We start from the raw sequence: 15,636 nt of genomic DNA, 5'->3' as shown, positions 1-15,636 counted from the left end.
AGGGGGCTGGTCTTAGTGAACAGTCAACTGTGGACTTGGTTGTAGACATTGTTTAATGTTCTTATTTTTTGTATACATGTATGTTTTAGAATTTTAACAGTAAGTATAAGTATGTGTTTTTATGAATTTTGTAATAGTGTGTTAAGCATTTTTGGTGTGACAAGTCTGTCTTTTATTGTCTTTTGCTATTGCTTCCATCCATGACAAGGAAAGTAACCTGGACAAGATGCATAAACAGGGGTCAGACAGTGTCAGTTGAAAACTAACAAACTGGGATATGACAAACATATACAGTACAGAACATATTGGGTTGACAACTTAGACAAACTGCTATGCAATGTAACATGACACACATGCTACATCAGGGATTACACTGGTAATAATATTCTGTCTACCCTCTGCATCTGTAAAGCGAAATTTCAGTTGTGGTCCATCCATTATCACAATCACTTTCTTTTCAATCTTCAAGTCGGTCCTTCTCCATTTTTCATTACTGATTTCTTCCTCTTGTATACATCTCTCAGTGGCCTATGATCTTTTTGTTTATTTACCACCACCTTCTCTTCTGGGAGAGAAATGAGGGGCTAAGACGTGATGTCAGTGTCATCTTTCAAAACACTGCTTCAAAATAGATTTTAAACACATTTCTATTGACAGGAACCTGTTAAAATTCTTCAGACCCATGTACTTTTATTGTATCTATTAGTTTTATTTTCCCAAAATGCCCTTTTAAACATCATTGTTAAGTGCTATACAAGTAAACTACTACATTATTATCATCATCATTCCTTAGTCGCCTTTTTTTGTATTGCAATATCTGCCAGTGTTTCTGTTGTAAACTCTTTTTCATACTGTAGTATAGCACTTATTGTACTTTGTGCACTCTGTTTCTGCTTCCAACCTGTGGTCCTCCTTTCTCTTCCCCTTTCTCTCCTACTCAGTTTTCTATTTGTGTCCGTGTTGTAACTGCTTGGAACCTAATCCCTCCTGACAGCCGGATGAATTAAAAGGACTATTACTGTAAATTTCTGACACACAAAGAAAAGACAGTTCACAAAGGCATGCTCACTTGGTGCACTCGGGAAGAAGAGAGAAACAATGAGACTCATTGTAGATATATAGCTTAGGGATTGATCTAACAAAACCCAGCTCATCGCATTCAAAATTTTGTCACTATGCCAAATTATCCAGTTTAGTTTCCCATTAAAGGTGGGGGACACACATTAGGATTGCTGAATATGATTTGTCCGTGACGACTGAAAAGACCAAGGTGGACCGGGTCTGTTCTGGGCAGGGTCAGTTGGTGTTGTGAATCAGCAGATAAAATCATATGCTGACAGACTGTTGCTGACAGTCCTTCTCATAAAGACTTGACTTTAAAACGTGTTTCATGACCAATGACGTCACTTGTGTATCGCCTGAGCGAAACAGCTTTACCTGAAGTCTGCTTCATTTTACAGTTAACTCACCTCCATTTCCCTCTGTATGCTCTACAGTCATACATGCCTCTTCATCCTGGACCTCAGCCTAACTCTAAGCCTTTTTTAATCACCTTTTTTGGCCTTGTCAGCACGAATGCCACTAAATATAAACAGTGCAAGCTGCTTGTTTCTGTCCATGTTTGTTTTGTTACAAGAACACGCAACAGTTGGCATTTTCACAGGATCATCTACCGGTAGAACTCCAGTCATTACTTAACTGTAGTTCAGTGTGTTCTCTAGTGCATTTAGTAAGTCAAAAGGCTTATGCTCCTTCCTGACTATCAAAGACTAAAAAAATCTGTGCAAGTTGGTGGAAATAATCCTTACATGTACTCTTTGTTGGTTTCAGCTAGTCTTCAGGTTTGTCCAAAACTTAACTGTAGTAACTTCTCTATGAAAGCATGCTTTAAAAATAAAGGCGTAATGAAAGGGCACAGAAAGTCACACTATATATACAAGTAAAAATCTAAATTATTTTTAAAATGCACCTGTTTCAATATACTGTTACCTACACATATCCAAAAAAAAAAAGAAAAAAAAAAGAAAAACCAGGGCTATAGAACAGTTTAAGATATAATTTCAGTTTTTAAGACATTATAATAAAAAATGACTCTTAATCTTAGTTTTAGGGGTTGGCTCAATCCATGTCATTACACTTTAGACTTTTCTCGAAGGCTATTGGAGTTCTGACCTGTCCTAATTCAGTCCAAACTGCTCTATGTCCAGCTACTTTGGTGCATGGCCCATGGCGCTACAGTCAACAGGTTGCTGAGTTCATCCGATCAAGAAAAAGTATGCTGTGCCAAGGCTGGCCATGCCCCAACTGTAACCCAGCCACTTGCAGAGAATTTGATCCACTTAAAACCTCAGCCCAGAAAATAAACCTGGACGACACTCTGAGAACGACCTTTATACTTAAAACAGTCACTTCAGTTAGTAATATGCGTATGGTTTTTCTGATGGACAGAAACCTACAAATATCATTTGAGTATACATTTTGGAAATTACTCCACTTTTGTTTCAAGAACAATTACCAATGTAGTCAACATCAATAAGCCACATACATTTTAAAAGCACTACATGTGTTGCAAGTGTGACTTTATAGATGTTCATATACATGTACAGGTATCCCACCTTGTCGGAGACTTTGACAGGCCTGGCGCTCTAACTCAAACCGTATGGCCCTCTCATCCATGTTGCTGCTGATTGGCTGAGGCCTGAAAGGGGCAGGGTCAATGCGGACACAAGGCACATGTTCCAGCATGGCGACTGCGATCAAACTATTATACTGAATGAGATATCCACGAAATAATTACAAGAATAAGAAGCCGGTGGTCAGCCCCAGCTGTCACAAGTCCATAAATCCACAAAACAGAGCAAGGTAATCCTCTTTGACAACAGCAAAGTTGCTGGATACAGATGTTATAAGTGTAATGAAGGAATATTCTTCAAAGCAAAGGTTCTGCAAAGTTTCTGAAATCAAAGACCCTCAAACGAGATTTCTCCTTTTCATAAAAACAGGCACTTCCACCCATTTCTTCTGAAAAACTCCTTGATTAGACTTGTTAAACATTTTTAATGTCCTCTAGAAATGTATCACAGCAGTAAAATAAAAAAGACTATGGATACCAAGCTATCAGAGCTACTGCATAGCTTTAAAAGAGCTTCTGCTGTATTTGCTGCAGCTACAGGACTGACGTGTGTGTGCGTGTTCATGTGTGTGTCAAATGTCGGTGAATCCGTGATCAAGCAGTCCGTCACAGCTGTTGCTGTACTCAGTCATTCAGTCGCTGACAGAAACAAACAGGCGCACACGAGCACACGCACATACATACACACATACTTACACACATACAGACACACACGTTCTGAGCCGAGGCCCTTCCCTCTTCACCAAATTCCTCTCACTTAGCACTACTGATCGGAGCTCAGTGTGGTGCCGATCTGCAATAGATAGTGGGCATGCTAATCTGCATGCCCTCTATAATTAAAAAAGTCATCTTTCCCCCTTTTTTTGGCTGTCTTTCTGCCCACCTGTCTAACTGTAGTGTTTTTATTTTCCTCCTAACCAGGTCTGAAGGTGTCTATTTAAACTCATGATTATAACTTGTTTAGTGTGACAGGGGAGAAAAGTACTGATACAACTTGGGCAGCACCAAAGATCCCCAAAACAGCAATAAGAAATTACTCCAAAAGGCAGAGTTTTATGGATGTACAGAGACACTATAGATGTTGACATTTAATTAGTAGTAGCTGCTCATACATGAATAGCTTAGCATAAGAATGAACTGAGTGCAGGTTGCAGTCTGAGCTGCTGCTCCTATTCACAAGTCAGTTGTGTCCTCAAAGGGTAAATGATGACTGTGACCATAGATATGGCTGAGCATAAAGGACTTAACTATTGGAATCTGATTTGTTAAGTTTGAGCTGCTAGCATGGCTGTAGATCCTTGAGTCTTGTTTCATTTTGGAAAATGAAGAACAGTTTATAGATTCTTCCAGAAGTAAACCATCGGGATGTATTCACAGCTTTAAATGTAATGTTTGTTTGTTTTTTGTGTCATATTAATCAGACTACACCTTTCAGGCGTGTTTTTAAAGCATCAAGCATTGTCTTTTAAATTCTGAAATCCCTAATAGCACCAGACTGGATTTCAACAGTAATCCTCTAATCTCGTATGCATGCTCAGCAACAAAGGAAGAGAATGTGTTATTACCTCCGCCTAGGAGGTTATGCTTTCACCCGTGTCTGTTGTTGTTTGGCTGTTTGTCAGCAGGATTACGCAAAAAGTACTGAGCCGATTCACACCAATGGATGCGGCATGGGGCAGGGAAGAACCCATTAAATTTGGGTGTAGATCCGGTTAAAGGGCAGATCCAGGAATTCGTATTATCACTTCCCTTAACATTGCAAGATAGGGCACTTTGACATTTTTTTCAATATTTGGCCTTGGTGGAGGTATGCACTCTACTGAGTTAAGTACATTCTAGTTAAGTAAGTTTTCAGCTTATTTTTTGGTTATTTCTAACCTAAAATACTGACAAAAACTACTTGATTATTTATGAATGATACTGAATTAAACCTTTTAATTTATAAATTAACCAAATTTTTTGTGCCCAATCCCATAGGTTGTCAATTAAGCAAACACGTCTCCAATATAAAGAACCCCTCTTTAAGCCTTTATATCATTTTAATAGAACAAAGATTTTCAATATCGCTACTAAACACAAAAAAAAGGAAAAATGAAATTGGATATTAAGAGCATAATTTCTTATGAAAAACTTTTTTATTGCAAATATTAGTAAACTCCAATTCCCCTTTGCACTGGCTTCACCATTTAGCCACGAGGGATACTTGGGAAAAAATAAATAATTGTAACTGCATCCACCAGCTGATCTGTTCTCTTTCTGCAGGTCAATGATGTGTACCTGCCTGCCTGCCATTAAACTGCCTTATCTCTCTCTTTCAGCTGGACTGTCTTTTCTCCCTGCCTGCATGTCAGTATAAAACACCTGTTCCCGTCCATTGTTAGTTTCATTCATCTCCATTATTAAGGCTTTGTCCCATCTGACATCAGAAAATATGACATGACATTAAAAGGTGAGACAAGGCCTTTTCAATGTGAAAAAAACCAAGCGCTCTCTTCTCATCTGTCGGTTAGCGTCACAATGATTCAGAGCCCCTTGCCATGCTCAAATAATGTCGAAAGAAATTATGTAGCGATGGCAGTGCTTCAAAAACAAAGAGTGTGCTTTTTTAAAAGTAAAGGTAAATTTCGGTTATCAGTGACTGCTTTAAAATAAGACTCTGCATATTTGTGTTAAATATGCAGGATGACGTGTCTGTGTGTGAATCCTTGTTACTGAGTGTGTTAATATGCAAGATATGGTGTCTGCAGGCAAAGAGCTCCTCAGTCTGACAAGAGAGGGGAAAACGAATCAGGACTCTGATCCGCCATTACTTCAGATAAGGCCCCAACCAAAATGCTGGCAGGGATAATCCTGTTTTGCTGCGTGCGTCCTTGCGTGTGTGCGTGTGTGTGTAGGTGTGTGCAATTGTTTCTTCTCAGAGGGAGTGTATCAGTGTGCGATAACTCTTGGCACACTCAAGTGTCTTTAAAATTTATGTAACAGTCAGCGTAAAACTGTATCTAAATGTGTGTCTGCACATTTTTGTTTGTATAAATCTGAGTCAGTCACAGTCTCTGTAGAATGGGTGCTCATATCAGTCAGAAACGTTGAGATAAAAACCAAAGAATTGCTAAGGGATCTCTCTCTTTTTCTCTCCCACCTACAGAGCCTCGCTGTATCGGTGGAGGCAGATGTTAACTGCTTTTTATTAATAAACTGAAACAGATCCCAGACCTGTGGTTTGGAGCGGTGACGTTTTCTCAACCATTAAAAGCTATGGATCAATACTGTAGTCGGAATGCTTGACTTTCACATCTCTTGTTTTCAGGTAGGGACCTCCAGACCTTTCAACCAAAACTGTCCACAGCAGCGAGCTGTGTCCGCTCAGCCATCATACAGTTGACCCCGCTGTCGCCACGTGACCCAAGTATGGATTATTTGTACACAGTGGATGGCTGTACCCCGGCAAAGGTGGGCTGCACACACTTGTGAGGACCATGGGATGTGGTTGAAAGCTTCAGAAAAAGCCAATAAGTGGACACTGATTTAAGATTTTTAAGATTTTTAAGATTAATATTGAGATTGTTTTTCAAGACTATTGTTCCCAACATCAAAATTTTAATTCCAAGCTCTCCATCATTTCTTTCATTTCATGCAAATCTGAGGTCTTGCCACCTAACTCATAACCCTTTATTTTACAGGTTTGTAATTCCCTGTTAATTTCCTAAGATGTTTCCTGATAAGAACTATGTAATTTAGTACTAATTATAGCAACATTTTGAATTTCCTTTTAAGAAAAGCTGTAATTATAATCAAGTAAATATTCATTAATTAATTACTGGAATCGTCTGAAATTCCACATTTTTTCATGTTCATCTGAACTGCTGCGTACTAACTAAAAGAATGTCAATGATATGCTAGGAATTAACTGGAAAGATATAACTAGAATTCTGCCAAATTATGTGTAAGATGACCACAAGACCCTTGATATCAAGAAAACTGCAATGACCAGACTCCTTTTGGTAAATGAACCCTGTACAAAGCAGATCCTACGAAAAAAGTATAAAATCAATAGTGTTTTCTGCTGGGATACTTTTTGACCCTTGTGTTTAAGCTCATCAACCTACAACATGTCTGGCTATGAGTTCATCAATGTTCACTGCCATCTGTGCGGAGGTAGTCCATGGATCTATTAAAGGGATTTGCTGTTATGTCACTGAGAGGAAATGACAAGACTAGAGGTCAAATTGCCAAATGAAGCTGCTGTAAACTAATGTGTTACTGTTTGTGTTTATTAAAAACCTGACTCAATACTTCAGAGAGAACCCAAACGACCCTGCTCAATAATACACGAAATTACAGCATGACTCTGAAGCTACAGTACACAGAGGATTATTTATCCTTCATTACATGGGGCTGAAGCTACTGGTGGCTGGATACAGTTATTTGTTATAATAAGGCCATGGATTTAATGTTTGGTTGTGGAAGGAAAGCTTTTTTTTTTTTTAAATTCATTAAAGTTTTTTGAAGGTTTTCATAGAAACCTGGTTCATGAAAAGTTGCATCATGGGTTATAAACTGTCACCTATGACTTTTTAAAGTGATAAAGAATTAAAATTAGCCAGAGTATATTTTAATTTTTAATGACTAAACTATGGCTATAAATTTTATTTTCATATTTCCCACTGTTATTTATTGCTAGATATCTGCCTCATCTCTAATTTCATCACCTATGCTCTTCCTAAAACAAGAGATAGCTGTAAACAAGTGTCAAATTATCTCCAACCCTAACTCCTCCACCCCCTGGTGGAGTTGTCATGCATGTACTGTTCAATAATCATATTTCTGTTCTACTTATTTTTGCATTCCACACGTACACTCTGTTCTCTGTCTAATGAAGTTCTTTGTAATCTTGTTATCTACAAGCACATAACCATTTTTATAGCCATCGGAACCATAGTATCTGTAAAGTATTTTCAATCAATTGTTTCTAAATTAGCTTTTGGCTCCAATATATCCACTTTATCTGTCTCATATCTGTATTTCTTTCCTTTCTATTTTTAAACTGGCTACTAAAAAGTAATTAACTCCAAACTGAATATGTTGTTATTAACTATTGATCCAAATGTAAGTCAAACCAAAGGCTGTATAAAAACGAAAGCCAAAATAAGTTAGATCCATCTCACTTTTGTTGACAACTATTAAAAATAATGGGACCATGATTTGGCAGCTCCAACACATGAATTGAATGTCTGTCAAATTTATGTGTGAGACGTTTTGTGGCCTTAAAATTGCACTGTGGGTCCAAAAACGTAAAGTTTACAGGAGTTTTTCCCATATTTTCTTCAAACTTGAACAGTTCGTTAGCACATTTGTAATTGTGCGCTTGGTCCACTGGCACCACCTAAGTTACTAGCATCAAAAATATCCCAAGCCTCAGCTATACCCTGCAATTTGTTCAGAGGAGTTTTTGAACTCTACCTTCGACCTTATATACTATTTTGTTCCTCTTAAATACTCCTGCCGCCAGTTTCCCCAATTTTCCTCAGCCAATATTTTATTCACTTCACTCCCCCCAAACAACCCCTCCTCTGATATTACATCTCTCTTTCCTCTTAAACTCTGTGCTCGCTCCCACTGGTTTAAATAGCAGGACCAGCTGGCCACATCGCTATATCCAGAACCTCTTCATCTGTGCGCAGTAGGTCTAGGGTTGCACAGACACACACAAATACACACAAATACACACACACAAATACACACACACACACACACACACACACACACACACACACACACACACACACACACACACACACACACACACACACACAGCCACTTACAGAAGGGTTATTCAAGGCTGATTATTGGGATGTGAAGGAGACTATAAGTGAACTTCAAGTCTATCAGATAGTATTCTGCTCAAGAACTGTTAAACTACACACCATGAATTCACATTGTATTCTGTCTTACAAAAAGTTCTGGATGTAGTACTTGTATCTGGTCAGAAGGTGGGGACATGCACCTTTAGAAAACCACTCCACAGTGTATTCCTGTCTAACTAGTACAGTAATTTCCCCACGTTATAAATTACTGTGTCACCTGTGTACTTACTGTAGCAGATATACTGATACTGCACATCTGAACTACCAAAACAAAACATAAAATTTCTATGCTGTGTCTTTCTGCGGAATGCATCTTGCATCAAAATGTCCACTGAAAGTTAGAAACGCAATGGAGTTACAGGCAGCGCTATAAAGATTTACTTTCACTAAAGAATGCAAATAAAAAAGTAAAACCGGACTATGCAGGCTTTAGGGTAGACAGAGCAGTTTGAATAATCTCCATGTGAAGCGCGCATTGATGTTATGCAAACAGAAACATACTTCTACACAAAAACAAACACACACAGACCAGCTGTGTCAGGCAAAACTTCAAACAATGGAACAGTGTGCCATTACAAATACAATTTTTAGGGGTCAATCTTAAGCTCTACTTGTGTATTTAAATATTGACAAAAGTTCCTGACAGACACATTTTGGTTTTTTTTGCTTGCACTCACATTCTATTTGTATCTCAGCTGCACATAAAATACCCAGTATTCTTTGCAATTACTAGAGTACTAGATCTATTCAAAAGGCAAAGTGCAAGGAGATCAGGTACAGAAGTGCACAGAAAGTGCACAGTAAGAGATTATGTACACTAGGTAAAAACAAGTCTTCAAGATTTTCTTGAAGATAGAGAGGGATGCCCCCTGCACTGATAACATTTGGTAGCATGTTCTACCATTGACGAACCACAAATGCAGACAGCCTGGGCTGTGACTGCCTTGTGTGCAGGGATTTCAGACGGTGTTCCTTTGAGGAATGCAGTGGCCGAGAAGGAGTATAAGCCTGTATGACTGAGTTCAAGTAGATGGGTGCAGATCCAAATGTCACACTGTAGACAAGCCTTAGTGACTTGAATTTGATATGAGTGGCCATGGGTAGTCAGTGGAGGTCAATGAGCAGCGGAGTGACATGCCCTTTTAGGCTGATAAAAAACCAGACGCTCCATTCTGGACCATCTGTAAGGGTTTCACTATGTGTGAAGAGAAGCTCGCTAGAGGGGCATTGCAGTAGTCAAGGTGAGTGATTACCATGGCCTGTACCAAGAGTTGGGTGTTGTACTGAGTCAGGTAAGTCCTTATTTTTTCTTATGTTGTACTATCGATCCTACTCAAGTTGAGAACTATCAACCGGTTTTGTTACTTCCATTCTTATCTGAGGTTGTCGAAAGGGCTTTAAGAGCGGCCGCTCCACTGCGCCACAGGTGATCATCAAAACAGTTGCCAATTAACTGCCTGTCAATCAGCTTATAGATTAATCAACCAATTGTTCCAGCTCTACTTGTATAAACAGTTGGGTAGTGTAATTTATAGCACAGCATCATATTTTATAAACTCTTCATATGTTTTGTATGCAAAAATTTTAACCCGCACAGTGACTAGTAACTTAAGGTGTCAAATAAATGTAGTTGAGTTAGACGTGCAATAATTCATCATGAATTGTAATAGAGTAGAAGTGGCATGTAGAGAAAATACTTAAGTATATTACGAGTACCTCAAATTTATAGTCAAGTTTAAGGTCAATTTTGTTATTTAACCATCATTTTAAGAAGTGCAATTTACGGAAATATGGTGCGTACAATATTTTTCTCTAAATAGAGTGGGTGCATATAGAAGACAGCACTTTTACTGTTTACGATGAGGTAATGTGAAGGGAGACCTAGTATATCCGAAATGTAAACTCTTTCAACCAGCAGCTTTAAAGCTACTTGAAAAACCTTTACACCCAAACATCTTGTCTCCCTCTAGGAACACTTGCTTGAAGCTTACTTTCCTACAGTTTCTTGAAATACAGAGAAAGAAGCCACCACTCATGCTTAACAGAAGAATTTAATCAAATAGGACAGTGTTTCATCTTAGTATCTTTATAAATGACAACCAAACATGTTCTTTCTGCTTAAGTGAAAGCATTTTTATTTGGTTCTTGTGGGGGGGAAAAAAAATGCAACTTACCACTCCTCCTCTCTCTGATTGGCAGCAGATTGAGGGCAGGCTGCAGTGACAACTCTTGCAGCTCATTGGCCACAGCTTCACTCTGAGGGCTGGGGATGGAGGCATCTGCATTTGGTCTCTCTCCAGACTTGGTCTCCATGGTTACCAGAGTGTCTCAGAGTGAGGCTCGTAGACAGACCTACACAGCGAAGAAACACGTAAACACACAAGGCTCAAGGCTAAATGTTCCATGAACACAAAAAAAAAACTGTGCTAGTTTTATCTCATAGCATATAGTATATTATCCCCCATTTAGTTCTGCCTCTGTTAATCTAAATGCTCTCTCTCTCTGTCAACTCTATCCCTCCCTACATACTCTTCTCCTCTACCCATCGCTTCTATCTTTCCGTCCAACTCACTCTCTCTCTGTCTTAATGAATCATTCCTAGTTATATATGAGCCTGGAGTTAACAGTGAAGACATAACAGAGGTAAAGGACGCCCTGGTGTTCCTACGTCAACAAAGGGTCCACCACCACTGTTGTTATTGGCAACTCATCATAAACAGGGAGAGTTGCTGGAATGGCAATGAGCTGCTCAGTAAAAAAACAACACTACTCTCTCTGTGGAAACACATTACATAATCAACCACTGGCTACACAGAGAAGAAAGGTAATCCCTGAAGGCTACACTCACACACGTAAACACACACACACACACACTAAACCTTAGACTTTTTAAGGCCTTTTTAATACCACAAAGAATGCAATTGAAAACATGCTTCACAGTCGTACCGACCAAATTATGAAAAAATATCAGTAAAAACCAGTAGGGATGATAGGGCCTAGAAATTATTTACCAAATACATGAATTTATTTACATTTATATCACATTTTTGTCAGTACTTCCATGCTGTATATAATAATTATTCCTATTAATATCATAAAATAATCATTAAAAATTACATGGAGCTGGATAAGCAGCAGAAAATGGATGGAAGGAATAATCAATTAAATAAATGGTTTATTTAAGGACCACATGTAAATTTTACATAATATCAGAGGTCTGGAACCATGGTATTGGAGATTTTCCACCCAGTAGATACCCTGTTAACATGTATTTGACAATACTACACTGAATTGAACAATAATCAAATTAAATAACAGACCTTGCTCCCTTCCACCTCACCAGATATCCAATAATTCTAGGCCAAGCTAGTTCACTTTTAATATTTTATATTAAATGTATTAATTTCACATGTTTTGTCGGAAGTGCTATACAAATGAGGTACGATCCGAGCCACAGCTGATAGAACCAACAGGTAGTGTTAGAATTAGCTAGGGCTAAACAGAAAAATTGGCCAGGACGACGTATTGGCTGATGTTATCTTATTACAGATATATAGTATCAGCATATATGTAGGCCAAACAGAAATGCCAGATATGTTTGAGATTATTTAGAATCCGTGTCTCCATTTCTCTACCCGAGAGAGCTGATGAAAAATGAAATATCAATATACTGATATTTGCCTTAAAGATCTAGTACTGGTGAGGCTCTAGACCTGGCATTGTCCCAGTATCTGAGTTCATGCATGCTTGCATCCCACTATGACTTGAGAACTGACAATGTATGAGTTGGACATCACCTAGATTATAAGACTGACCCAATTCTTTTATTAGTACCATACAAAAATGCTATATAATTAGTATACTTGCTGTCCATCATATCAAAAATCATAATTACATTCATTTTAACACCTTAACATAATATTGGTATAAATACCATTATAACATCTATGTAAAGAAAACACTATCAATGACTGGCGGGAGGGCAATAAGCTAAAAAGATGTAAGATAACAATCTCAAACCATAGTTTTATATGTTTACGTTAACGTATTGGTATTATTCTGACAGTGGTAAACTAATAATATATCATAATGGTGGTTAAAAATGCCATACAATGCACGTGTTCACCATCACTATTTATCCAGCTTGTACAATTGTTCACTCACAACTTTCCTAAACTCTGTTTATCTAGGGAAAGTAAAAGAATCTAATGTCTTTTGTCAAATTAAGTACTGCCTAACATTTACACAGTCTGTTGTACACATAGGAACTGTCCTGTCTATTATTTATGGGAACAAATGTTATGATATCCACTGTGTTTTTGTGAAAAAAGAGAAAATTCTTCTCATTTCACATTCTCAAACAGGGTGTTTGACTGTTTGTGTTACACACCTCATACGTATAACTTATACCTTGTTCATATAAGGTCAAAAAGCAAACCTGAAACTACAGATTCATCCCACACCACATCCATTGATGGTTGGATAAGCATTACACCGGTTTACTAAAGCAGTTAAAGGATCAGAGACAAGTAGCAATAGGAGTAATAAGAGTAACGGTACTGGCACTGACAACTGTAATACCAACCCTTGACAAAACATTTCCATCACAAGAACAGTTTTGACCTTTTTTGGTGTTTCAGGGAAACACTGACCTTCAGTTAATGGCTGAGAGCACTGTTACAGACTATTCAAAATAAATCTAATTCTGCCTTACTGAAGCAGCCCCAAACAAGTTTACGGTAATGTCTGTTGACATGGCAACCTATCTGAGGCCCTGACTTTTCCCCGGGGTACACTAAAGTCTGCTGGCCCTCCTTTTGCACTGCGGCTCTTTGCCCTTCTTGCTTCACAACTACATTGCTACCTGCCTGGCTTATAAATAGTGGTTCTGTTTCCGAAAAACCTTTATGGCTCACGTCAGGCTGATTGAAAAACTCTCATATAAGTGTGTTGTGCATTTCAGTGTGGCTACAGACTATCACATCTCTTCCTGATACACACTGAAAACAGAGATTTGTGGAGGTTAAAACCAATCCTTTCTGTGCTTAACAGGAGCAGTTTAGGGTTAAATGTCTAAGGACACGTGAGCCAGGGAGGAGCCAGGAGTTCGCTAAAACCGGAACCTTAGTTTCTATTGCTATTCCTGTAAAACTTCCTGTTTTCTTACAAACAAGGGTTCTCTTTTCTAGTTGACCACCGTGGATTTTGTCAGCTAAAATAATAATTGTCATTAGCAGGGTTAAGGACAATAGCCTATTAGCTAGCTAGCTAGTGTATATCTAACGTAATGATTGTAATAATAAAAGGGAGGTCTCAGTGACCAAATGACCCCAAACCACCATGCCACCACAGCAGTAAACCCTGCAGAAACCTAGGGAAAACCCTGTACATGTCCCAGTTGGCACCATCACTAGTTAATGATCCATCTAGAAGACATGGAAGTAAAGGAGCAGCATTGCCTATTGTAGGACAGAGCCATTTATGAGAGTTTTATAGGGTTATGAATAAAAATATATAAATGTTTTCATTATAACATAACCCTTGGATGGTTTGAATGCAAGGAAAAAACACACTTAGCAACATAGATTTATGCTTTAATATTCATATTTTCCAACAGTATCCCCCAATATTATACGAGAAAAGGATCTGAGGATAAGGAATAGCCAGTATGTTTGGCAAACATAACACTAACTACTACTTTGAAAGTAACACTTAGATGCTACAGTAGGTAGTAAACTAGTTAGCCGGGCATGCTAACATTTCCAGGTTAAGTTAACACAGATAAGCACAGTTTAATTCATTCCCTACACTTTTGCTCTTCTTAATACAACACCATGCATACCACACCAACTGTGGAGAAGTCCAAAGCTTAACAGCCTAGGTCCACTGTACCTACTTTCTGGTGCTAAACTATAGGTACGTTTACATGGAGCCTAATATTCCAATTAGGATCTATCTAAAAGCCCAAAAAAATCAAAAATGCTTTATATAAACCCCTCAATCAGAATAAACAGGCCCTAACTGACAGAAAGTTCAATCGGTTGCAGAGGTTTGAACCTTTTCATAAACCGATCAAAAGGAAAACTGTACCAATGTAAACGATTTAACCTGATTACTGTCTGGCTGTGTTCTTTCTGCACATGCTCTCCTTCTTGATATTAATGCGTGGGGACATAGGTTTCTCCGCCTCCCATGAGCAGACAATACATATCCATCTTCACGGAGATGATGAAACCTGTGTTGACGCTGTGTCATTGGTGACCACTTCGTTCAAAAGAATGTATCTTTAGGGTCAACGAACTTAACTAAATCACCTCCGTACACTATCCATTCTAAGTCAGTTCAGTTGATCTCTCAGTCAGTTGAAGTCAGATGGAGTCTCTAACAACCATTTCAAAATCCCGTGTTATAGACCTATCCAGGTCATGCTCTGTTTTGCATACACATACTCAATATGATTATAAATCACAATAGGTCATGTCAGTATTTTTTAAAAATGTCTTTAAAAATTAGACTGTGACAGCTATATTCCTCCCTGTACCTTAAAACAAAACCGGAGAGGAACCCCCCCCATGAATGAGTGATTAGAGAAAAGTAAAGTCAAACATCAATTGAAGAAATCACTGCAAGGCAGTAAATCACGAGATCAAATAATGGGTGAACAAATAAATTCACCTCTTCACCTATCAAATTCCACCTACATTAATCAAAGTATTGGTCAGACTGTCTGCAGAACTGAAATACTGTATGGAGTATATGGCTGTCAACTGAAATGATGATAATAATAATAATAATGTTTCTTATGCTGGTTATGAATGCTCCTTTTGCTCCTTTGTTCACCTTTGCCACGTTTAGCTTCACCTATCCTACCTGGTGCTTCTTCACATTTTTTTTTTGGGCCAGAAATTAGGCCATTGTCTCTCTGTTCCTTTCATTTTCTCTCTTTACTCTGGCTTTCCTTTTTTGAGCCCCTGATTGCTGGTGACTTAGCATCTTGACTTAGCTAGTCAGTTCACGGCACGTGTGTGTTCCGCACATCTGACCGGCCAAGTGTTTCAACCGCATCATTTTCACAATAACAGCGAGGTGTGAGGTATCAGATGACAAGCTGAAATGTATTTTCAACACATATTTATATGT

At 38.4% G+C, this 15,636-nt stretch overlaps 1 protein-coding gene across 5 annotated transcripts in view; it reads right to left on the bottom strand.

The window, feature by feature from the left end:
• The window catches only part of LOC120788220 (myocardin-related transcription factor A-like), a 47,400-nt gene that overhangs the window by 29,258 nt on the left and 2,506 nt on the right, over positions 1-15,636 (bottom strand). For all 5 annotated transcript variants that reach the window (XM_040123805.1, XM_040123810.1, XM_040123807.1 and 2 more), the window contains exon 3: positions 10,671-10,848. In XM_040123805.1, the coding sequence (XP_039979739.1) occupies positions 10,671-10,809 (139 nt within the window). In that variant the 5' untranslated portion in view covers positions 10,810-10,848. The remainder of the gene's footprint in view (positions 1-10,670; positions 10,849-15,636) is intronic.

Source organism: Xiphias gladius, chromosome 3 (assembly GCF_016859285.1).
Source record: "Xiphias gladius isolate SHS-SW01 ecotype Sanya breed wild chromosome 3, ASM1685928v1, whole genome shotgun sequence".
NCBI classification, from domain to species: Eukaryota; Metazoa; Chordata; class Actinopteri; order Istiophoriformes; family Xiphiidae; genus Xiphias; species Xiphias gladius.
This window is presented reverse-complemented; position numbering and strand designations above follow the sequence as displayed.